This window comes from Mastigoproctus giganteus, chromosome 1, assembly GCF_048544385.1.
Source record: "Mastigoproctus giganteus isolate SK-2022 chromosome 1, ASM4854438v1, whole genome shotgun sequence".
NCBI lineage: Eukaryota > Metazoa > Arthropoda > Arachnida > Uropygi > Thelyphonidae > Mastigoproctus > Mastigoproctus giganteus.
In genome coordinates, this window is record NC_143575.1 from 635,995 (window position 1) to 661,723 (window position 25,729).

Genomic DNA, 25,729 nt, shown 5'->3' on the forward strand with positions numbered 1-25,729 from the left:
GTAGAGTGCACAACAAAGAAACAGAAAATTTCTCCTCTCCTATTTTAGTTCTGTCATCAGTTATGGTACTGAAGTTTGGTCCGCTGCTCCAATGTCCAGTCTGAAGATACTCTGGGGTTTCGTGTCTAAGAATATATAAATTCATACACCGACCATTGAATAAAATTTAATATGACTACAATCTTTACACAAAAAAAAAAAAAAAAAAAAAATATTTACAATAAACTATTACGGAATGCTAAAAACTGTAATAAAAGATCATTTACAATAAAATTTGCTAAAATATAAAACATTAAAAGCGCTAAAAATCTGAAGCTTTCGGGAGCGTCAGCTCCCTTCTTCAACAGTGATATGACTTCCTGCAACATCTCCTTAAGTAGCAGGCTCACGGTACCTCCACACGTGGTATTTCTCCACGTGGTTCAATCGGCACATGGTCAGAACTGGAAGCGGAAATGTCTCGGGAATGTGGCAAAGAAAATCGTTCATCCGACCTTAATATACCTGTTTCAAAGATAGGATTAATACGTATACCTCTATCTCTATTCATTGTATTCCTACTGGATGAACTAATCCGTAAACCCTCAAGCCATTTACGCTCCCAGTATCCATGTGCACGATCCAAAATAATAGCGTCCTCCGGGGAGATTTGATGCTGCTTCTCCCAAAAATGTTCGGCCACAGCAGACTTGTTGTATTCAGCGGTTCTTATGGCATTTAAATGTTCCCCCAGACGATCCCTGAGCCGTCGTTTTGTTTCCCCCACATAACACTCCCCACAATCCGGGCATTCTATTCTATAAACCACTCCACTACTAAGATCTTTTGGTACGCAGTCTTTGACCTGAGACACAGCTGTGCACAGCCTCCGCCCAGGAAGCTGTACACAGCGTGTCCCATAACCCCGTAAAATTCTTGCTAGATGTTCAGTAAGGCCCGGATAGTAGGGGATGTATGCGGTGGCTACCGGAACGAACGACTCCCTACGTTCGGACACTCCTCTACTATATCTATCCAGGATCCTCTGGGGGTATCCGCACTTTCTAAGTTCTGCCGTGACACGATTAATTTCTTTTTCTTTATCCTCAGAAGTGGTACAGTGTGATCTTACTCTGTCAAATAAAGCTTTTGCAACACTATTCTTATATTGTCCAGCTTGTGCTGAATTGAAATGGGTGTATTGACCTCTACACATGGGTTTTTTAAAAACTGACGTCTTAAGTCTAAAACCCACCCTGGAGATCAATACATCCAAAAATGACAGGGTACCACCCGTTTCCACCTCTGAGGTAAATTGTATAAATTGGAAGAAGCTATTAAGCCAGCAAACGGCATCATCCTCCGTCCCCTTCTGGACCAGGGCAAAGGTATCATCAACATATCTTCTCCAATTCCTAATAGGAAACGAACACCCACTAAAAACCCTACTTTCCAACTCCTCCATGGCCAGATTGGCCACGGCGGCACTAATGGGTGAACCCATGGCAGTACTGCGAACCTGCTTATACATAGTTCCTTGAAACAACATGGTAGTACTAGCTAGACATAATTCTACCCCGGTGCAAATGTCTTCCACACCGAGAAGTGATCTATTCAGGACCACCGTTGATCTCCCTTTATCTGCTGGTACTTAGACAAAAGTCATATAGACAAAGACAAATTATGAAGTTTAATAGGTTGGTGAGTGAAAATGTGATACAGCGATATGATAATAGCACCCATTTTATACATAATTTGAGTAATAGACAGCTCACGAAAGAACAGGAGGCAGTCCTTAGTTTAGGCCCCAAGTTCACTCTGGTGTCTTCGAAACCCCCCATTGCGGAGATAGCAATGGGTATTGAACGGGCCATTAATAAGTTTCCTGAGCCTTTAGCTAATGAAATCCGGGTGAAGTCAGCTGCAGTGTTGAGTCAGGTGAGGAAGGCACCCCCGAATCTCAGCCTTAGTCAAAAGAGAGCTCTAGAGGAATTGAGAAGAGACAAAGGAATAGTTGTTTTACCAGCAGATAAAGGGAGATCAACGGTGGTCCTGAATACAGAAGATTATAATAAGAAGGCATTGGATCTTCTGCAAGATAATAACACTTATAAGGTGATCCAGAGGAACCCGTTGGTGGGGCTGGAACGGCGAGTCAATAAACTGATACAATCCTGGTTGAACACGGAGAAGATTTCCAAGGAGACTTACTGGTCATTACACACTACAGGTAGTCAACTCCCGCGATTCTACGGACTGCCAAAAATTCATAAGGCAGAAGTGCCCTTGAGACCTATAGTTTCATTTATAGGGAGTCCTTCCTATGCGCTATCAGGGTACTTGGCTAAATTAATTGCACCCATAGTGGGGCAGTCCGAATATGTTGTTAAAGACAGTAGAGAGTTTGTGAATTTTGTGGGGAATTTGACTATAAATGATGATGAGAGCATGATCTCTTTTGACGTGGAAGGCTATATGTGTTATTTGGAGCATTAGCAACTAAGGCCATATTGCTCCGGGAATATGCGGTGGTCATTCCCTGACCTTTCCGCATCCTCCGTATTTGGTGGTGACGGGCTCGAACTCCGGTCTAATCAAGAAGCGTGTGCTATGCACTGCTGCTCCTTCCCACCTGGCTACGGAGGCGCCTATCTCTCTTTTGACATTATATCTTTATTTACATGTATTCCTATTAGTCATGCAGTATATTGTGTAAAAATGGCATTGACCAGGGATGCCTCCCTTGGTAATAGATCACTTCTCGGTGTGGAAGACATTTGCACCGGGGTAGAATTATGTCTAGCTAGTACTACCATGTTGTTTCAAGGAACTATGTATAAGCAGGTTCGCAGTACTGCCATGGGTTCACCCATTAGTGCCACCGTGGCCAATCTGGCCATGGAGGAGTTGGAAAGTAGGGTTTTTAGTGGGTGTTCGTTTCCTATTAGGAATTGGAGAAGATATGTTGTGATACCTTTGCCCTGGTCCAGAAGGGGAGGGAGGATGATGCCGTTTGCTGGCTTAATAGCTTCTTCCAATTTATACAATTTACCTCAGAGGTGGAAACGGGTGGTACCCTGTCATTTTTGGATGTATTGATCTCCAGGGTGGGTTTTAGACTTAAGACGTCAGTTTTTAAAAAACCCATGTGTAGAGGTCAATACACCCATTTCAATTCAGCACAAGCTGGACAATATAAGAATAGTGTTGCAAAAGCTTTATTTGACAGAGTAAGATCACACTGTACCACTTCTGAGGATAAAGAAAAAGAAATTAATCGTGTCACGGCAGAACTTAGAAAGTGCGGATACCCCCCAGAGGATCCTGGATAGATATAGTAGAGGAGTGTCAGAACGTAGGGAGTCGTTCGTTCCGGTAGCCACCGCATACATCCCCTACTATCCGGGCCTTACTGAACATCTAGCAAGAATTTTACGGGGTTATGGGACACGCTGTGTACAGCTTCCTGGGCGGAGGCTGTGCACAGCTGTGTCTCAGGTCAAAGACCGCGTACCAAAAGATCTTAGTAGTGGAGTGGTTTATAGAATAGAATGCCCGGATTGTGGGGAGTGTTATGTGGGGGAAACAAAACGACGGCTCAGGGATCGTCTGGGGGAACATTTAAATGCCATAAGAACCGCTGAATACAACAAGTCTGCTGTGGCCGAACATTTTTGGGAGAAGCAGCATCAAATCTCCCCAGAGGACGCTATTATTTTGGATCGTGCACATGGATACTGGGAGCGTAAATGGCTTGAGGGTTTACAGATTAGTTCATCCAGTAGGAATACAATGAATAGAGATAGAGGTATACGTATTAATCCTATCTTTGAAACAGTTATATTAAGGTCGGATGAACGATTTTCTTTGCCACGTTCCCGAGACATTTCCGCTTCCAGTTCTGACCATGTGCCGATTGAACCACGTGGAGAAATACCACGTGTGGAGGTACCGTGAGCCTGCTACTTAAGAAGATGTTGCAGGAAGTCATATCACTGTTGAACAAGGGAGCTGATGCTCCCGAATGCTTCAGATTTTTAGCACTTTTAATGTTTTATATTTTAGCAAATTTTATTGTAAATGATCTTTTATTACAGTTTTTAGCATTCCGTAATAGTTTATTGTAAAAAGTTTTTTTTTTTTTTTTTTTGTGTAAAGATTGTAGTCATATTAAATTTTATTCAATGGTCGGTGTATGAATTTATATATTCTTAGACATGAGTTTTCCCGACCTCAGAGGCCTCTTTCAGGATACTCTGGGGTTTGGAATTCTGGGTCCTAAAGTGGGCCAACAATTGGGCTCACCTACCCTATACAACATCAAAATCACAGCTCTGCATAAATCTGAGATACACCCCGGCCCAGCACCTGGCATATGCGGCCCATGACCACCAAATACAGAGTTTGCGGAAAGGTCGGGGAATGACCACCGCATATCCCCAAAGCAATATGGCCTTAGTTGCTAATGCTCCTAAAAACCAAATAACAACAACAACTGGCATATGCGAGGAAGCTCACAATGGCGCTTAATCTGTGCTCCGCTGCTCTCCACTTTGTTAATATCTCGGAAATCGTAAGATGTAAAATCCCTGGTAGAGCCTTCAGAAACCGTCCAGTGCTCTGTTCTAACCTGCGGAAGCTCTTGACCTTTAAGTGGCACTTTCCGAACAGAATCATCGGCCCGCTGAACTCGGCAAAAATTGATCTGAATGTGTGGTCCAGAGATTCTACCTACAGTAGAGAAAAGCACAAATCCATAGTCAAGTGCATTCAGTATTCCTGTAATTGTCAGCGGAATAACTCCCAGTGAAAGTTTCCAGACTGTCTCAATGTGTTGCAACTTGTATATAATAAGTATAAAACCTATATACTGTAATGCAATATAAGCTCTGTATAATCAATCTATTATAATAACTATAAAATCTATTTATTGCAATATTAGCTGTGTATATTGCACTGTCTATGTATTCTATGTATTTGCTGTGTACCCACATAGTTTTTTTATGTATTGAATGTAATGTGTCCAGTTAATTGTAAGATTCCTCTGGTTGCCTGTAGTGGGAATTGTGTCCTACATTTCTATGAATAAAGAATTTTATTATTCTTCTTCTTCAGGAAGCAAAGTATTGGTTGAGTCTCACCATGAAATAATAACAGATAGCAAGTACTATATGACATGTTTTGCTTTTGCAGAAAAGAGTTATAAAGCAAAGCAAAAACAGCAATCGATCAATCATTTGCATGATCCCTCACCATGTACACATGCCCCCCCCCCACAGTCAGAATAGTAAATGGTATTGACAAATATGACCGCTATACCAATTCTCTTAATGACCTGCAACATAAACTCCAAGTATATAGAGAGCTCAGCTTTTATCCTGATTTCCAACCTTGAATCCCAAGTATAATGCCTATGCCTTCTTAATCAATAGTGCAAATAATTATTTTGAGAATTTTAAAATCAATTCCCCACACACATAAATGATTCAGGGATTATTAACACACTTCTGTGGCATTTTGAACAACATTAAATAGCTAACTGATTCTGCAATACACTAAAGAGCAACTATAAAAAATGTCATATACAACAGGCCATAAGAAAACCATAAGTTAGGTGGCTGGATATGATCCAGCAGTTTTTAGACAAATCAGTACACAGCAATTTCCTGATCAATGGCTGAGAAAAATATATTATCATGCAAACCAAAAGCTGCATTGTCAACACATGCCAAGAGAAATATTTGTGAGATGTGACATGTGACATTTTCATATTTTTTTCAAAAATAAGAAATGATGACTGTACTTTTCCGAAAACATAGTGGGTGAAGAAACATTTTCACAATCAGGCAGGGAAAAAAAATAATTATCCAAGTTTACACTACAGAGAAAGTCATAATCGTACAGTATAATGGGACACACCAAAAGGGCAAAAATATATCCTAAATATCCACTATAACAAAAGCTGGAAAAACTGGTCTTGCATCTAACATTTTAAATTTTAATAATTTTAAAAACTTCATAGTTTTATAATGATAATTTTACTTAAATAGTTGTATAATTATACAACTTACTCTTTTTTTGAGTTCTCCACTTCCCAAGACATCAACCCATCCATTTTCATCTGGTGTAAAAACAGATTCATCATCAATACAAAAAGGCTTCACTGGTTTTTCAGACTTTTCCATTTCCAACATTTCATTAACTTCATCAGGTATGCAATGGCTAGATTCTTGTAAAGGAGTAATATGATGATTCACATTCGTCTCAATGTTTTTAAAAGTGTCAGGTTCATCATGCTTCTTACTATACTCAAGATTTTCCTTCTCACTTTGAAAACTTATCCTTTCATCACAATCATCACCTGGTTGAATATCACTGTTCTTTAAGTATGAACTGTCTGTTTCTCCAGATGGCATTTTTCTAACTTGGATGCTTTAAGTCACTTTTTAACCAAATTAAGCCTACATTAAAAAAAGAAAAAGAAAAAATATATGTAATACATACTTTTAGTACCCTATCAATGTAGCCACTGTAGTGGCTTAATTTTATTCTGCACATCAACGTACCATGCTTGCCAAAATTACTTGGTCTCGGCATCCACCAAGCAACACATCAGACTACATAACAGAGAACATACTGAAACATTACCTGTACATAAGCATGTCATTTTCACATATAACATCGACTTATTATGCAAGCAACGTGGCACCTAGGTGCCTATGATAAAATAAATACCTTGTAGAACTGGAATGGACAACTACAACTTATCTAACACAGCCCCAAACAAGTAAAACAAAATCTATTAAACTAATTATAATGCTACATTTAATCAGATTATTTTACTAACACAGTAGCCTGTTTTGTGACAATTATTTTTACATAAAAAAAAGTTTCCAGATTTTTAATCAATTTTGAAAAAGAAGAAAAAAAAAAAAAAGTTTTGTTCTCCTGAAGCTACTGACACAGGCAGTGTTAAATAAATTTGCCAAGCCACTGATCTATTTGTAAACAAATGTGTTACATTACTATTAAAAATAAAATTCAAAACATTGCTTGGATTCATATCTTGTTGTATGAAACAGCAAAATTTTCAGTTCATCAAACACAGCTATGCCATGAATATCACTTTCATCTTTATTTTTATTATTAGTCAATTTTAAATGCAAATCATTGTAGTGTTTTATCCCACTCATTTAATTTATTTATAAGTAATGTTAAATATTTCAGCATATTCTTTTAATAACTGAAACCTTTCAATGAGAGATGATATGATCATGTCTAATTTTGTGGGAAAAAAAATTGTTTTTGTTTGTTTGTTTTTTGGAATCACTGGATGTTTTGCAATCAATCTCTCTCTCTTCTGTATTTTTTTTTTTTTTCTGCACCTCATTTATGTCTGCGAAAAACTGAATCAATATCTAAATGTCATTTGTTTAGCAGAATTAATGACATTTTCAAGTGTGATCTTTCTGTACTCTTTAAAGTATTTGTAATATTTGAGATATAATCGTTACAGCTGTGTTCAATAACTGTGCGTACAAAAAATCTAGGGCCCCTGCATCATTTTACTTAATACATTAAATTGTAAGTTGTAGGTTAATTATTATTTTGAATAAAGGTTCAATTTAGTTCCATTGTAACTTAGCTTAGTAATATCTCACTATAATCTATCCCCTTCCAATGAGATTTTTTTTGCACCAAATTTTCCTCATTGATTTTTTTTTTTTTTTTTTTTTGTGAAAATAATCTGGCAAGCCTTTACTTTAAAATCTACTTTACTTTACTTTAAAATGATTGACACAAATGTATAAAACCATTAGCTGCAAATATGTGCAACTAACAACTGTTTTTTTTTTTGCTTTTTTTTGTGGAGGTCACCTGACAACCTTAGGTGTAAGACCTCTGCTGCATTAAAAAAAAAAAAAAAAATCTGACAAATTATTGTAGGCGTATTCAAGGGTGCAATAGAAAGAGTTCATGCAAGCCCCTTATTAAATTTTTGGAGATTATTTTTATCCAAACCCCTTGTTAAAAATTAGTTTCATAACAACTGGCAATGACTTTTAGCTGAAACTTTTCTCCCTCGCTGGCAAATTGACAGAACACACTTAGAATGACAGAATGTAACAGAACATAACAAATTGACAGAATATAAAAGAACATAACAAATTGACAGAATGTAAAAGAACATAACAAATTGACAGAATGTGCTAAAATTGTAATGTGAGGGGATGATGCTGCATATGCTCATACATTTGCTTTTTTGCATCACATGCCACTACTACTACTACTACTACTACTAGTCTACAGACTGGTATCCCATCACATTAAAATTTTATTTTAATTAACGATTTTGAAAACAACACTAGCATTACAAATTTTTTTAAAATAAATTAGAGGCAGCTGTACACACAGAAAATGGCAGTAATAGGGATTTCCACATTGTTCCCCAATTATGTAAGTTGTTCACTAACCATGCAAGTGTAACAAATTCATCAAGTGAAACTGTTATATAGTAGAAATAAAATATACACCAAGTCCCCAAGGGTAGTACCAAAGATTTGTTAAAATCATCTGTCCAAAACCATCTGCATTTTCCTATATAAACAGTGCAAATATTATTTTAATTTACAGAAGAACATGCAACAAATGTAAACTTCATTCTAAAAATTAAATTAAGAAAAAAAAAATCTGTAACTCACAATGATTAATTACTCAATCAAAAAATCTGTGATCTCCCATCAGTTGTATCACATCCTCTCAGTGGATTCAATCATTTGTCAGTTATACAAAATTACAAGGGCTGCTGTGATAACTAAACAAAACTCATTGCAAATAGCAACCTTCTTTTTTCTTTGCCCACTTTCTTATATCACTTTATATTTTATATTGTTCTTTCAACTTAGCCATTGCACCAAATAATGAAATAAAAAAAAAATAAAAAAAGAATTCAACCATTTTACTTTTTACTTACCTGTTGGCAGGGTGAAGATAAACTTCAGAGCTATAAAATTACTTAACATGCAGCAATCAGTCTGATAAGTAAACAGTCAGATTGTTTTCCAATACTGAAATCTATTTTTGGCAGTTGTAATCGATTTATGACCAGTGAGGGTGTCTTTCCCTAAGAGCAAAGGACTGTGTTGTGTTTACTAGTCTGTGACACTGTGACTCATTAATTAGTGATGGAAAGCTTCTCAGTCCTTCATGAACCATAAGCTGACCTAATGCTTGATTGATATTGTAAACAATACCCATAGTGCTTTCATCCATTTGTATTTGATCAGGGGGCAAAAAAAAAAAAAAAAAAAAATCAAGGACCATACATAAAACACAGATTTAAGCATCGCTGTTTGTATGTGACTTTGGTGACTTTGTAAGTGCCTGTATTTCCACTACATAACAGATTAATATGATTGTGCAAGGTGCAGTGTGGATGCACCTGTTACACATACCTATAAACTCCTACTCTGGGCCAAGGGTTAGTCAACCAAAAGTTAACTTTGCGCACAAGACAAAAAAATATTTTGAATAATGTTAATTATGCCATGCACACATCTCAGCTCACAGTGAAACTTTAGTGCAAAAAAATATTTCTGAGGTCGACGAGTTATCTATTAAAAGGTGCCAAAATAGCTACATACAACAAACTAAGCAGTAAGTCGAGCCGGTGACGCGGGATACAGCTATTAACCATTCATTTTGCATTCTTAATATGTATGGCTCATGTTTTCACAATAATTCAAAAATATTTAAGATAATAATAATGTAATGGACTGATAAATTTTTAGTAATGTTAATTGTAAACTACAAACAAAATTCTCATTATTAATTATTATTTTAATTTTTAAATTTTGAAAACTATTAACCTCTGGATGTAAACTGTTACCCCTCCCCCCAATTAGACACCTTTGTGCAGTGCACAACAAGAACATTCATAGAACTGCTCATGGGGCAAACACAGTTCTTGGAGGCTAGCTGGCCATGTTAGTGTGGCAGGTATGATGAGTATGCAATGTTGGGTGAAGGATGGTATAAGTTATGAATTTTATTTAAATTTTATATTAGCATATTTCCTTTAAGTATTAACATTTACTATTATTTTCATATTGATTTAACACTGCCAACCCATCAAAGCTGACAACACCACACAGCAAACAATAGAAGGCTTCAAGTATTGCATAGGCCACCAATTTGACATTAATGCTTATTTAAGATCAGAATATTTCAAATGGTAGCCTAACCAAAAAAACAGTGGAAGGAAAATCATGTAGACCAGTGGTTCCCAAACTACTGAGATCTACGGACCCTTTCAAAAACCAAAAAAGTTCAAGGACCCCTTCAAATATCAAAAAACGTTTGCAGATCCCTATACCATTTTGTGGATCCCCAGGGGTCTGTAGACCCCAGTTTGGGGAACGCTGATGTAGACTCATGTCAATGCCAAACAACACAAGATCATGAAAGGCCATGAGAAAGAAAGAGTAGCGACTGACATAACTGAATGATCAATAATCCTCTCTCTCTCTGTCCTCCTATTTATAGTATTGTAATTGGCATAATTGATCATGCCCACCAAATTGCAATTTGAGGTACCAGGAAGAGAGCTAACATTAACTGTGTGTTTTGAAGGATTCTTGCTAAAGATTATCTGATATTCTAGTTAGCAATAAAGCAAGGTGAAAGATAACTAGTAAGAGCATAAGATCTTAGTAGCCCTACCAACCAAACCAGAAAAACTAGAAAACCAAAGTAGGTTGGAATTATTAACATTAAAATCATCAAGTAAAATTATGTCACTGTTAGTAAATCTTGAATGAAGAAAGTCAGGTTAAAAATAAAGTAAAAAAATTTACTTTATTGACTAAATTGACTAAAGTCAAGTGACTGCTGTCTATCATCGCTCAAGTTTGGAGAGATTATATGACACAGCAAATAAGAGTAACACAAAGTAAACAGTTTGTGTAAATAAGTTATCAAGAAAATAGAGATTATAGATAACTTTGATAAGAAATATCAAAGTGGATAAATGCAAAATTCCCTAAGGGTTACTACTGTGCAGTCAAACAGGAAGATCTCTCAATATTTGGAGTGACATTGGCAATATTTGGAGTGGCATTGGAGGCAAATTGCTGCTATGGATAAAGGGGTGGTTGAGAGGGAGAAGACAGAAAGTGGTAATCAATGGACACTGCTCATCGTGGACTAATGTTATTAGTGGAGTCCCTCAGGGTTCAGTGTTGGGTCCATTATTGTTTTCTGTATTTATAAATGATATTGATGATGGTATATCAAGCTTAATGTCCAACTTTGCAGATGATACAAAGGTTGGCAGGGTTGTTAAGGACGCTACTGACGCTATGCTGCTGCAACAGGTTCTGGAAAGGTTGAGCAGATGGACTGAGAGGTGGCAAATGAAGTTTAACATTGAGAAATGTAAAGTACTACATATGGGAAACAGCAACCCCAGAGCAACGTATCAACTCTGTGGTACTACACCGACAGTGGTAGAGAATGAAAGGGACCTGGGGGTGGTTGTGCAGGCAGATATGAAGTTCTCTGAGCAGTGCAGACGGGCTGCAAGACGCTCATGGTGTATTGTCAATGATATATAGGAAGTTTTCTAGCAGGGATAAGGATGTGATTATTCCCTTGTATAAGGCAATGGTCAGGCCACACCTAGAGTACTGTATACGGGTCTGGAAGCCTCATTTCAAGAAGGATGTAGAGCTGCTGAAACGAGTACAGAGAAGGGCAACAAGATTAGTGAATGGAACAAAGGGATGTTCTTACAAAGAAAGGCTTAAGTTTTGCAAATTACAGTGTCTGGAGACTAGGCATCAGCGAGGTGATCTGATAGAGGCGTATAAAGAGTTGAATGGTTTGCGAAAGCTCAATGCTGATGGGATTCTTCCTCTTGCTCAGAATAATCACCTGAGAGGATATAAATTCAAATTGAGGAAAGACAGATGTAGGATAGATGTGCGGTAATTTGCCTTTAGCCAGTGGGTGGTTGGTTGGTGGAACAGACTTCAATCCCTTTTCATGGAGGTTGATAGCTTAAATAAGTTTAAGGCTCAGCTGGACAGGTATTTCGAACGAACAGAGGGGTGAAGTGGAAGTGGTTTTTTTTTTTTTTTTTTGGCTGATGCTGCATAAGCTTGCTTTCTTGCATCAAATGCCTCTACTAATGCTAATGCTAAAAAAAATATTGCAGACATGCTACTAGCAACAGTAGGGGATTTTGTAACTCATATACAAGAATTCTGGTATCAAGGACAAAGAGGTAAGTCAGTCCCTCACGAGAGGTTATTGTATAAATCAACATGTTAGAACCACAGGGAAAATCATTTATCATAGTGTTTCCCAAACTGGGCTCGGTAGACCAGTTTCTGGGGGGTCCGCAAAATGGACTCCCCGGAACTAGTCGAATTATTCGTTGTATGAACATATAGCAAATCGATGACAAATAAAGTTATTATACACTGGTGTTCAAAGAAATTGCATCACATAGGAATTTCACATTTCTACTCTTTTTTGCGATGGTATGTTACATTAATGACTGGCATCACAAATAGAAGTATAAACTATTAATAGTTAAATAGCTATTAATAAGTTATTAATATTTAAGGCAAAGCTAAATAATATTTGATAGGTGCTCTCAAAATATTCCAAAATGAGCATTTTTAACCTTTATACAACAGTTTTATTAAACACAACAGTTATGGAGGAAATGTTATCAGAAGCCCTCAAATTTGCTTCAGTTTATCATTTGAAAGCAAAATGAAAGAAAGCAAAATGAAAAGTTCACCAGGTGCAAACTAATATTTAGTTGAACTGATTGTGGCCCCGATGACAGCAGCACACTGTCGAGGCATTGACAAGACCAATTTCTAAAGATAATCAACTGATAGTTCGTGGTTCCAAACAAGAATTATGGCTTCCTGAAGTTCATGAAGGGTCTTTGGTTTCTTTCTGGCAACTACAGATTCCACACGATATCAACAGTTCTCTATAGGATTCAGGTCTGAGCTGTTTCCTGGCAAGCTAACAGTTGAAATGGACCATTCTTCCAACCATTTTTTCACTTGTAACAAATGTAAACACATTAGTGTCGAACCTCTAGTGCAGAAACGAAGCTAAAGTAACTACAGAAGTGCCTACTTACACTTTTTGCCCTATGACAAGGAGCAGTGATGTCCTGAAAGATGCAGTTACTTGGCAGGTTGAAATGGTCTTTAATGGTTCGCAGCAATTTGCCTTTCAATATAACCAGGTATCCATTGGCATTTACGGAACTTTTTATAAACTGCAAGTGACCTACTCCACGATACGAAATGCACCCCCATATCATTTGGCTGGTAGAGAATTTCACTGTAGACACTATAGTCTGGATGGCATTCTTCACCACGTCTATGGCGAATCGTTTGTCTCCCATCAGAGCCATGCAGGTATAATTTCTTCTCATCCGAGAAAATAACTGACTTTCACTGCTCGGGGGGTCCATTTGATATGCTCCTTACACCAAATTAATAGGGCCTTTTTCATTTTTTGTGTGAGGAGGGTCTTCTTCTTAGGACGACAGGCTACAAGTCCATTTTTGAAGAGGCGTCTTCTGACTGTTACTGCACTTACTACCACGCCTGTATGTTCTTCCAAAACTTTTCAGCTCAGACAAAGAAGCTTTAAAGTTTTTAAGGTATAAGTGCATCAAAACGCAGTCCTGTTTTGGCATAGAGACTCGTTTGCGTCCGGTTCCTTTTTTTTTTTTTACCTATCAGCAGAACCAGTATTCTTGAGTTTGAAAAGAATTCTATTCACTGTTGATTGATTACAAGACACTATAAGCAATATGACAGGAAGAACATCCTTCCTCATGTAAAGCAACAATAGCACTCTTTTTTCGTGGTGTCAACTGCACGTAACTCGCCATCCTGATACAAGCAAGAAATGACTGCAACTCTTGCAGTGTGCTTATATAGCTGAAAGTAACGTCTGATGTAATATTATATCATCACCTAATGCGTGTCATTCTTATCTGATGCAATCTGTACGAAATATTGCCATATACTTACATTATTCGGACGACAATTACAATTTTAAAGGTTGATGCACTTTCTTTGAACACCAGCATATATTTACATAAAAATAAGATTATTAGAAGACGAAATGCACAAGGCATAATTCCTTATGGTTTAGGTAATTGTTGTTGTTGTTTGATTTTTAGGATCATTAGCAACTAAGGCCATATTGTTCCAGGGATATGCGGTGGTCATTCCCTGACCTTTCTGCATCCTCTGTATTTGGTGGTGTTTAGTAGGTAATTAACTATATAATCTCGGTGTAGATACACCATAGTTTACCCATAAATTTGAACTATGAATGTAGTATAAAAGGCATCGTTTTAATTGTATCTCATATTGTGGGTGCTTTCACTACTTCAAATAAATAACACTTCTCTAGTAGAGAAGACAAGACTACTGTTATTTATTTTCAGAGGATACCACCACCCAGACAATCGTTTCCAATCTAGTGGGGTTCATCATCAGTGGGCGGGAAGGTACCCTGGTAATACAACATGCCATCACAGTTGTGAAGTTATTTCCACAATATGAGAGATGCCAAATCGTGTTGGCGATAATGTATTAGAAGATGAAATGCACAAGGCATAATTCCTTATGGGTTTAGGAAATTAACTATATCACCATTTGACATCTCTCATATTGTGGAAATCACTTCGCAACTGTGATGGCACGTTGCATTACCAGGGTACCTGCCCACCCACTGATGATGAAACCCAGTAGATTCGAAACGATTGTCTGGGTGGCAATTTTTTTTTTTTTTTTTATGTAAACCCCAAACACGAAAGGTACTGGAACCTATAGTACTTGGTACCATGCGTGGGTTGGCGGTTGAGAAGACGAAAGAAGATATTCGTTGACATTAGACTTTTAACTTCTGTAGACTGTAATTTTCAGGAAATACGTACAAAGGAAGGTTATTCCAGAAAACAGCAGTTGAATGAATAAACGAGGAAGATAAAAAGTTGGTTATGTGAGTTTAAAGTTGGACAGTAAATGGAGATGTTGGCTGGTGGCGGCATGTGTTCAGACTGTTTTGAAAGAGAGAGCGTGAATTATAGAAGCCAATTCAGAAGTGCCCATGGAAGTATTTGTAGAAGAGGCATGCAGCAGAAACAGTACATCTATGAGACAGCTAGTGGAGAGACTCTGTTAGAGATGAATCATTAATTAACCTAACTGCCCTCTTCTGAACGGAATCAAGAAGCCTGAGAGGGGGTTTTGGGGACACCACCCCATATGTGGGAACAATATTCCATGGTAGGGCAGATTTGCGATTTGTAGAGTGAACAGCTGCTTGGAAGAAAAGTAACGCCGAGAGTGAAAGAGAAAACCAAGTTTTTTAGATGCAGATGATGCAATATTTATAATGTGCTTGTGCCAAGAGAGATTAGAAGTCAGGGTAATCCCCAGAAGAGATATATCATTTTGCCAAGAAATCGGAGTGTCACCAAAGATAAGCATAGGAACAGAAAAATCCTTTTTGCTAGAGATAAGACAAGATGAGTTTTAGAAGGATTGAAATCAACTAAGTTGTCTTTGCCCCACTGGAGAATTACCTGGAGATCGGCATTTAAGGAATTGGTAGCAGATTTTCAAAAAGTTGAAGCTGATTGAGCAGGACAAGGTTTCTTAAAATGAGAAATGGAATGCAATGTGCTTTCATCGGTAAAACTATGGATAGGATTTCCAGTCAATGGACGAAGGTCATTAATATACAAGAGGGAAAAAGTGGGGGAAAGAACTGAACCTTGGGGAACACCGGCATTAGTGGAGAAATTAGAAGACAGAGAGCCATCTACCATCACCCTCAGTGAGCGATCAGACAGAAAACTGGATAACCAATTACAAAAAACAGTTGGCAAACCAAAAGGTGGAAGCTTGTTTAGAAGACCTTTATGCCAAACACGATCGAAAGCCTTTGAGATGGCAAGAGCAACTGCTTATGTTTCACCAACCTTTTCCATTGAATTAGTCAATAAATGGGTAACGTAAGCCAGAATATCACCAGTGGATCGACACTGACGGAATCCATACTGGCGATCGTTGATCAGACGGAAGGTTTCTAGGTAGTTTAAGAGTTGGCAGTTAATTGACTTCTCCACTACTTTAGAAAGAGTAAAAGTAATTGAAATGAGACGATACAAAGGGTACTAGGAAAGTTTTGCAATATGACGCAACAATGAATCACAGGAAGCTGCTTGTTGCTGCATGTTGAGACATGTTCATACGTGCATAGTAGCCGCCGCGCCAAGTCGATGGGCTCAGTTATTCATTAGTAGTGAGAGTGTAAAGTGCTTGCGATGGCATTGTGGTCACGAAATGAGATAAGGACAGTTTTGCGGTATAATTTCATGCGTGGTTTAACCACAGACCAGTACTTAGAAGAAATGACTCTTGCACTAGATGATGATTGTCCACATCGTACAACGATATTCAGGTGGTATAGAGAATTCCAAAGGGGAAATTTCACTCTGGAGGATTCTGAGAGGCAGGGAAGGCCACGAACGTCAGTTACGGAGGAAAACGTTACTGCTGTGAGGAAAATGCTTGACGAAAACAGGCGAGTGACCTACCAACAGATAGAGGATACTTTGGGCCTAAATGCACCAGCAATTCGTTCAATTCTGCAAGATCATTTGCACGTGAAGAAACTTTGTTCTCTCTGGGTGCCGCATCAACTGACTGAAGAGCAGATGACACGACGTGTGACTTGGTGCCGGGAGATGTTAAAAAAGTTTGATAAGGGACAATCTCGGTATGTGAACAACATCGTGACAGGTGACGAGACTTGGCTGTACTATTACGATCTGCCGACCAAGGCTCAAAACAAAGTTTGGGTCTTTGATGATGACGACACACCCGTAATTGTCAGAAAATCCCGATCTGTAAAGAAGAAAATGATAGCTGTATTTTTCAAATCGAGTGGAATTGTGGAACGTGTCATTTTGGACACGCAGAAGACAGTCACAGCTAAGTGGTATACTGAACAATGCCTCTAAAGTCATTGGATCTATGAAGAACCTGCGGCCAAAGTCAAGAATGGACACCTAGTACCTCCATCACGATAATGCTCCAGCTCACCGCGCCAAAGCCTGCACCGAATATTTGACCACGACAGGACTGAAACTTCTCGAGCACCCTCCCTACAGACCAGACCTTGCTCCCTGCGACTTTGCACTGTTCCCGCATGTGAAAATGAAGCTAAAAGGGAGGCGGATTTCCAGTGATGAGGACCTTCTACGGGCTTGGGACAACGAGTGTGCTTTACTCCCTAGTGAAACTTGGCAGAACTGGTTTAAAGATTGGTTTCGGAGGATGGAGAGGTGTACTGAATGTAGAGGAAATTACTTTGAAAAAATTAAATAAACAAAGCTGTATTGCAAAACTTTCCTAGTACCCTTTGTAAGTGGATGGGAGGGATTTGTCACCCTTTTTAGGAACTGGCTGGATATGAGCAAATTTCCAAGCAGAAGGAAAAACACCTTTGGAATAAGAAAGTGAAAAAAGGTGGCAAAGAACAGGAGTAAGTTCAGGAGCAAAGGTTTTGAGAACAATTGGAGAAATACCATCAGGACCTGGAGCTTTCTTAGCATCAAGATTCATCAAAATCCTTCTGACATCCTTTTGACGGAAGACCACAGGAGGCATTGAATGGAGCATGTTGGGAATGCTGGGGAGTATTTTACCAAGATCATTAACACATGAGTTGGAAGAAAAATGGGATGCTACAGGTCAGCTTTATCCTTAGACGAAGTGACAACAGAATCATCTGGTTCGGACAGAGGTGGGAGCAGAGATTGGCAAAAGTTGTGGCCAATAGCTTTGGCAAGAGACCAGAATGCTCGGCTACCATTAGGGCAAGAAGCAAGTTTTCTACTCTTAGCCTGTTCAAACTCTAGTTCTAATGCAACATGCCATCAGTGTCTGGAAACTAGGCACCAGCGGGGTGATCTGATAGAGGTGTACAAAGCCTTGAATGGTTTGAGCATGCTCAATGCTGATGGGATTCTTCCTCTAGCTCAGAAAAATCACCTGAGAGGGCATAAATTCAAATTGAGGAAAGACAGATGTAGGATAGATGTGCGGAAATTTGCCTTTAGCCAGCGGGTGGTTGGTGGGTGGAACAGACTTCCATCCCTTGTCGTGGAAGTTGATAGCCTAAATAAGTTTAAGGCTCAGCTGGACAGGTATTTCGAACGAACAGAGGGGTGAAGTGGAAGTGGTTATTTTTATTTATTTATGTTACTTTTTTTTTTTTTTTTTTTTTTTTTTTGGCTGATGCTGCATAAGCTTGCTTTCTTGCATCAAATGCCTCTACTAATGCTAATGCTAATCACAATTGCAAAGTTATTTCCACAATATGATACCACAATATGGTTTCCACAATACACCCTGGTAATGCAACATGCCATCACAACTGCGAAGTTATTTCCACAATATGAGAGATGCCAAATCGTGTTGGTGATAATGTATTAGAAGAGGAAATGCACAAGGCATAATTCCTTATGGGTTTAGGTAATTAACTATATCACCAACACCATTTGGCATCTCTCATATTGTGGTAATAACTCACAACTGTGATGGCATGTTGCATTACCAGGGTACATGCCCGCCCACCGATGATGAAGCCCACTAGCTTCGAAACGATCGTCTGAGTGGTGGTATCCTCTGAAAATAAATAACAGTAGTCTTCTCTACTAGAGAAGCATTATTTATTTGAAGTAGTGCAATACCAGCTATCTTGTTGTGAAGGCACCCACAACATGAGATACAATTAAAACGATGCCTTTTACTCTACATTCGTAGTTCAAATTTATGGGTAAACTATGGTGTATCTACACCGATATTATATTATATTATATTATATAGTAAAAATAAAACTAAAGTTGAGTTGTTTTAAACATAAAACTTTGAATTTTCTTTCAGAAAACCCAGTGTTCATACACACACAGAAAAACATATACTGCATATATATAGGGGTCCGCAAACTTTTTTTTTTTTTTTTTACTTTTGAAAGGGTCCGTATATCTCAGTAGTTTGGAAACCACTGATTTACAGATCACAGGGTTCCTGCAAGAGAGTTGTGATTAGTGGTTAATGTAAGAAGTGGGATTCCCTAACGATTGATACTGTGGACATTGTTGTTTATGATTTTCTTAAAGAACATCGATGAAGGGAAATATCAATACAGGGTGTGGTGTCAAAATTTGCAGATGTTGTCAAGATTAATAACTAATGATCAGCATCAAGCAGTGCTGCTTCAGGATGACTGAAGCACTTAGCCATAATTATAAGAGGGTCCTTTGATTCAGGAGAAGTCCCTATGGACTGGAGATGTGCGAGTGTATCACCAATTCATAAAAGGGAATCAATACGCGACATGAATAATCACAGACCTGTTAGCTTGAAGTCCGTTCATCGAAAAGTAATGGAGTCACTTGTTAAAGAAGTAATGCAGGACCATCAAGACAGCAAAATATACCTTGTATTTTGCTACAATTATTTTGCAATCATAGCATCGATTTGTTAAGGGACGGTCTTATCTAACCAATCTGATGGATACTATGATGCAGTGACCAAGGAACTGGATACAAAAAATAATTTTGATGTAATATACAGTGGATTCCGGTTATTTTGGCCACCAGGTAATCGGGGCAGCCGTTTATTTGGGGGAAATCTTAAAAAACAGAACCCAATCGAGAAAATAGCCAGGGTTTACTTTGCTTAATAGGGACAACATGCCATTTAATTGGGGCAGAAGACCGCAGCACCGGAGATTACCCTACGATTGTCTCCAACCATACCACGTGGTTCGGTCCAATTTCGGGAGGTCACAACCATAAAACAATAAAAACAATTAGCAGTCACCTGTTTATTGGGCTTTTCTGTTAGTGCAATCTATCATAGCATAGTAAACTCGATCTTATTAAATTTGCGATAATACCGACAGCTAGAATTCTGTGGGTTATTATGGTGAAATGTGTTTACACTTCCATGAAATCTTCAATCTTATACAAAAAATTAATTTTCAGCTCTTCATTCATATTTTTAAAGCTTCGTAACTTGTTTCCGTTCTCACTTGCGCATATCAAGTTACTTGCAATTTGTGTGTGCCGTGTTCTTTGTTACTGATTGCTTATCTTTTTACTGTTTTAAATTTTAACCCCCACCCACAAATAAATCTCAGTGAACAGAAATGTCAATTAGTTAGTATATACATATTACAGTACGTATTAATTATTACGATTATCATGTATCATTTAATTTTTTTTAATTGGTAAGGTAATAAAGGGTAAATTTGTGCTTAATATCTTTACTTTTATAGCCTGTGGATAATATTCCTCCTATATTCACTAATTAGAATCGCTGTTTAATAGAATTAAAATTCAATTCACAAACGAGATCACAATGACCGGCGTTCACTACACATCGTACATTGAACGGTGCTTTACCGTGGTGATCGTAACGATTTGATTGTACAGTTATTTATTTTGTTATTTGGTTTTTTTTAGGAGCATTAGCAACTAAGGCCATATTGCTCCGGGGATATGCGGTGGTCATTCCCTGACCCTTCCGCATCCTCCATATTTGGTGGTCACGGGCTCGAACCCAGGTCTTATCAAGAAGCATGTGCTACGCACTGAGACTACAAACATGAGAACACACAAATTCAATTTGAGGACGGATGGTTGCAGGATACATGTGCAGACATTTGCCTTCAACCAGCAGATGGTTGATTTTCGGAACAGACTTCTATCTGCTGTTGTGGAAGTTAGTGGTCTGAATTAATTCAAGAAAGAACTAGACAAATTCTTTGAGGGTATGGATGGGTAAAGTGTGTAGATTTTTTTTTTTTTTTTTTGCTGATGCTATATAAACTTCCTTTCTTGCATCATTTGCCACTACTACTGGCTTATCTTGTGACGCTGCAAAGATAGAGGTCAGTAGTATTACCTATATATACAGGTGACCCTCGCTTAACGCTGATAGTTCGTTCCGGGAAAACAGAGCGCTAAGTGAATCCGCGGTAAGCGAGCGCCATATTCCCATAAGGTAACATATGTATTTGTGAGTTGCGGTCTATTCCATAGGATATTTTCTAATCAATAATAAATGGTAGTGAAAATATGCACCAATGTCGATTAAAAATATTTAATATTCAAAATTTTGTACATATAAAATATTCTACATTATATACACATATAATTATGAGGTAATTAACTAACAAAAATCATAAATTTATTAATTCGATGGCCCTGTGCTCTCAAGTTTTCGTATCTTTGGACTGAAAAATGTGAATTTTGGGTTGTGCTTTGGCCCTCTTCCTCTCATTGTACAACATCATGTAGGGATTCATTTCTTTCTTCAAATTTCTTATTACCTTGGCACTTCGTTCCATGTCAGGGTCGTTCTCCCGGACAGAAATAATCACACATTTTTTCGAAGTGTTCAAAAGCTTCACTAAGTCCTTTGGCAATCAGCGACTTCATCGGTTCTTCATCTATAGTATCTTGATCATCATCTCCCTCAATAGCAAGCTCTTGTTCTTTTATAATTTCCATTAGTTCTTCATTAGAGAGGCCATCCCTGTCGTTGTCGATCATCTCTTGTACGATGTCTTCGTTAATTTCGTGTAATCCTGCTTCTTTTCCAAGCTCAACAATTTGTGTTTTAACATTTTCAACAGAATCATCAGGTTCCTGGGAATGCTTTATGCAATTTTTCCAAACTTTCCTCCACACTCCATTCATAGTTTTCTGAGTCACTTCATCCCAGGCACTTGAAATGTTGTAGATGGCGGTTTTAATGTTATAGGATTTAAAAAACTCCTTTAAGCTCGGTACATTTTCAGTGTTGACGGCTTTAATAGCTTGGGAAAAGGTGTTCCTTAAGTAGTACGCTTTAAATGTTGCAATTACTCCTTAGGCATTCGTTTCCAAAAAAGACCTGTTTCATCTATGTTAAAAACTTATTGAGCAGTATAACATCCCTCCTCAATAATTTTAACAAATTCTTTTTTGAAAGTTTTGGCTCCTTGTTGATCTGCACTTGCAGCTTCTCCCTGTATTGCTACGTTGTGCAGGTTATAGCACTTTCTAAATCTATCAAACCAGCCCTTACTAGCGTTAAATGGTTCCACATTTTTTTTGGGGTGAGCTTCCTTTAAATCTTCATATGGCTCTTCGCTTTTTCTTTAATAATAATTGAACTTAACGGAATTCTACGTTGAATGTTGTCTTCGATAAAATTATCGAGAAGTTTCTCCATTTCAATCATAATAGCCGGCCTAGCCCTGGTCAATTTAGTTGCCTGCAGGGGAACAGCTGTTTTTCCAGCTGCTAAAATTGATTATTTTTTATGATTGTTCTTACAGTTGAACCTGCCAGTCCTAAATTATTGCACACATCCACTTGTCTTTGACCGGAATCAATTCTCTTCAAAACGTCTAATTTAATTTTCAAACTCAATGTTTTTCTTACCTTTCCAATCTTTTGCACCGTGTCCAGACATTGCTGCTTTTTCATTCTTATCCACCATAACTCTCTGCAAATGTAACTGCATTGCACTGATTGTGATACGATGTTCGAGTACAGTAAACTGTCTGTATGTCTAACACTGTATGCACTGAATGATATCTAGAATTCCTCTGGCAAGTGAGCTGAAGACGGTGACAAATGTTTTATTTATCTGAAAAGTTCGATTTTACCGTGCAGTAAAATCAAATGGGTGTTTATTGCAGGAAAAGTACTGTAAATCAATTATGGTGTGACTCATGGAGAATGTTTATGGAATTTCCAAAACAGTAAAACAAACAAATTTTATGTACTTCGGGTGACCACAAAGTCAGAGGAGTTCAGAAGACAAGAGAATACTGTACAAGAAACAGCACCGCATTTAGCACTCATGGGATTGATTGTGTGAAAAACATTTTGCAAGTTATAGTTTCCACAGTAAAACAAAAGAAGAGATAGGGAGTAAATCTATTTTTAGTATCTTTCTATTACAGGTCAGAACAGAAAATGCAGACTTCGTAACAACATATGACACTGGATGGTAAATTTTTTCAACTTGTGTACTAAAAAAGAATTTCTCCCTTGAAACTATCCACACCAAGAAAATAAGAGCATATTGAAAGTTTCAATTTTGTACATAAGAGTAGAAATTATAAAAATAATTACTGTAGTGAATTTCATGGTGGCTATTTTCTCCTTTTGCCAAAAAAAAAAAAAAAAAATCAATCTGTATGCTAGTAAAATAGCGTTACAGTGAGTTTTGACAGCATTATAGTCAGATACGGGTTATAATGTAAGAACAGTGTTATAGCGAATCAGCGTAAAGCGAACCGCATTATAACGGGGGCCTGCTGTACTCATTTAGCATTAGCAGTGGCATATGATGCAAGAAAGCTTATACAGCATCAGAGAAAATAAACACAACCTTCCCATTTCACCCAGCCATTCACTCCAAAAGGATTGTCTAGTTCTGCCTTGGATATATTTAAACAGCCAACTTCCACAACGGCAGATGGAAGTTTGTTCCAGTAATCAACCACCCGCTGGCTGAAGGCAAATTTCTATACATCTGTTTTTCAACTTTCTTTTCTCAATTTGAATTTATGCTCCCTCAGGTGTGTAATCTAAGCAAGAGGAAGAATCCCATCAGCACTGAGCTTGCTCAAACCATTCAAGGTCTCATACACCTCAATCAGGTCACCTCACTAGTGCCTAGTCTCCAGACGCTGCAATTTGCCTTTCCTGGTAAGAGCAACCGTTTGTTCAACACACCAATTTCGTTGCCTTTCTCAGTACTCATTCCATCAGGTCTACATCTTTCCTAAAATGAAGTCTCCAGACTTGTATGCAGTACTCAAGGTTTGGCTTGTTTGTTTGTTATTTGGTTTTTAGGAGCATTAGCAACTAAGGCCATATTGCTCCGGGAAATGCGGTGGTCATTCCTTGACCTTTCCGCATCCTCCGTATTTGGTAGTGACGGGCTCGAACCCCGGTCTGATCAAGAAGCGTGTGCTACGCACTGCTGCTCCTTCCCACCTGGCTACGGAGGCGCCTCAAGGTGTGGCCTGACCACTGCTTTATACAAGGGGGATAATCATCTCCTTATCCCTGCTACCAAAATTCCTGTACATCGTTGACAAGACCCCCATGACCCACTCTTGCAGCCTGTATGCACTATTCAGAAAACTTCATATCTGACTGCACCATTACCCCAGGTCTTTTTCATTCTCCGCTACCCTGAGTGTAATACTGCACAGCTGATACATTACTCTGGGGGTTCCCATATGCAGTACTTTGCATTTGTCAATGTTAAACTTCAGTTGCTACCTCTCAGCCAATTTGCTGAACTTTCTATATCCTGTTGCAGTAACGTACTGTCATTAACAACCTTGCTAACCTTCATATCATCTGCAAACTTGGACATGAAGCCTGATATACCTTCATCAATATCATATATAAATAAATAAAAAAAAAACAATAGGCCCAACGTGGAACCCTGGTGGACTCCAATAATAACATCAATCTACGAAGAGCAGAATCCATTGATTACCTTTCTCTGTCTTCTCCCACCCAACCATCCCTTTATCCACAGGCAGCAACTTGCCCTTAATGTCATACTGCTTCAATTTGTACATTAGTCTTCCATGTAGGGGTAAAGGGAAGGGGTATTGCTTTCGTAAAGGCGACTACAATGGACTGAGACAGTATTTAAATTCTATACAGTGGGATCAACTGATGATATTGCCAACAGCAAATTCAAAATGGGAAGCATTCAAAGAATTTATCGTGGAAGCTACTAGGCTTTACATACCAACTAAGAAATATTGTTCAAGGTTTAGGCCAAAATGGTTGTCAGATGAACTAATGAGGCATATGACAGAGAAGAAAAATGCATGGGATACATACAAATTAACACGTGACACGGACGCCTATGATAGATACAAGTTGATCTGTAACCAAGTTACAAAGGAGGTTAGGCAGGCGAAGGCAGATTACGAGAGATCCTTGGCAAGGGATGCGAAGAAAAACAGCAAAGAGTTCTTTACTTATGTAAACTCTAGAAGGAAGGGGATGAATCAGATTGGTCCACTTGAGATCGATGGGTCAACTGTTGATGACCCTGCTCGGGTAGCTAACAAACTAAATGAATATTTTGCATCGACATTCACACATGAGGAGTTATTCAGCGAGGGGAATGCCAGAGGTGTATTCAACTCTAGCAGTAAGCTAGAGAATCTTGTAATAACTGAGAGCAAAGTGGAGGAGAAATTGTTGAAGATAAACACAAGAAAGGCACCTGGGGTGGATGGGATCTATCCAGTTATATTAAAGGAGGCAGCAAAGGAGGTAAGCAAACCCTTAGCCATAATTATGAGAGCTTCCTTGGACTCAGGGGAGGTACCCATTGACTGGAGATGTGCAAATGTGACCCCAATTCACAAAGGGGGATCAAAGGCTGACACAAGTAATTATAGACCTGTGAGTTTAACTTCTGTTCCCGGAAAATTAATGGAGGCACTGGTGAAAGAAGCACTGCAGGATCATCTAGACAAGACTTCAGTTATAGCTAGGACACAGCATGGTTTTGTTAAGGGGAAGTCTTGCCTGACCAATTTGATTGGATACTATGATGCAGTCACAAAAGAACTGGAT

General features: G+C 38.3%; 1 protein-coding gene across 2 annotated transcripts in view; it reads right to left on the reverse strand.

Annotated features, from left to right (window-relative positions):
- The window catches only part of zda (peptidyl-prolyl cis-trans isomerase zonda), a 147,721-nt gene that overhangs the window by 111,805 nt on the left and 10,187 nt on the right, over window positions 1-25,729 (reverse strand). For both annotated transcript variants that reach the window (XM_090378402.1, XM_090378407.1), the window contains exon 2: window positions 6,051-6,440. In XM_090378402.1, coding sequence (XP_090234528.1) covers window positions 6,051-6,395 — 345 coding nt within the window. In that variant the 5' untranslated portion in view covers window positions 6,396-6,440. The remainder of the gene's footprint in view (window positions 1-6,050; window positions 6,441-25,729) is intronic.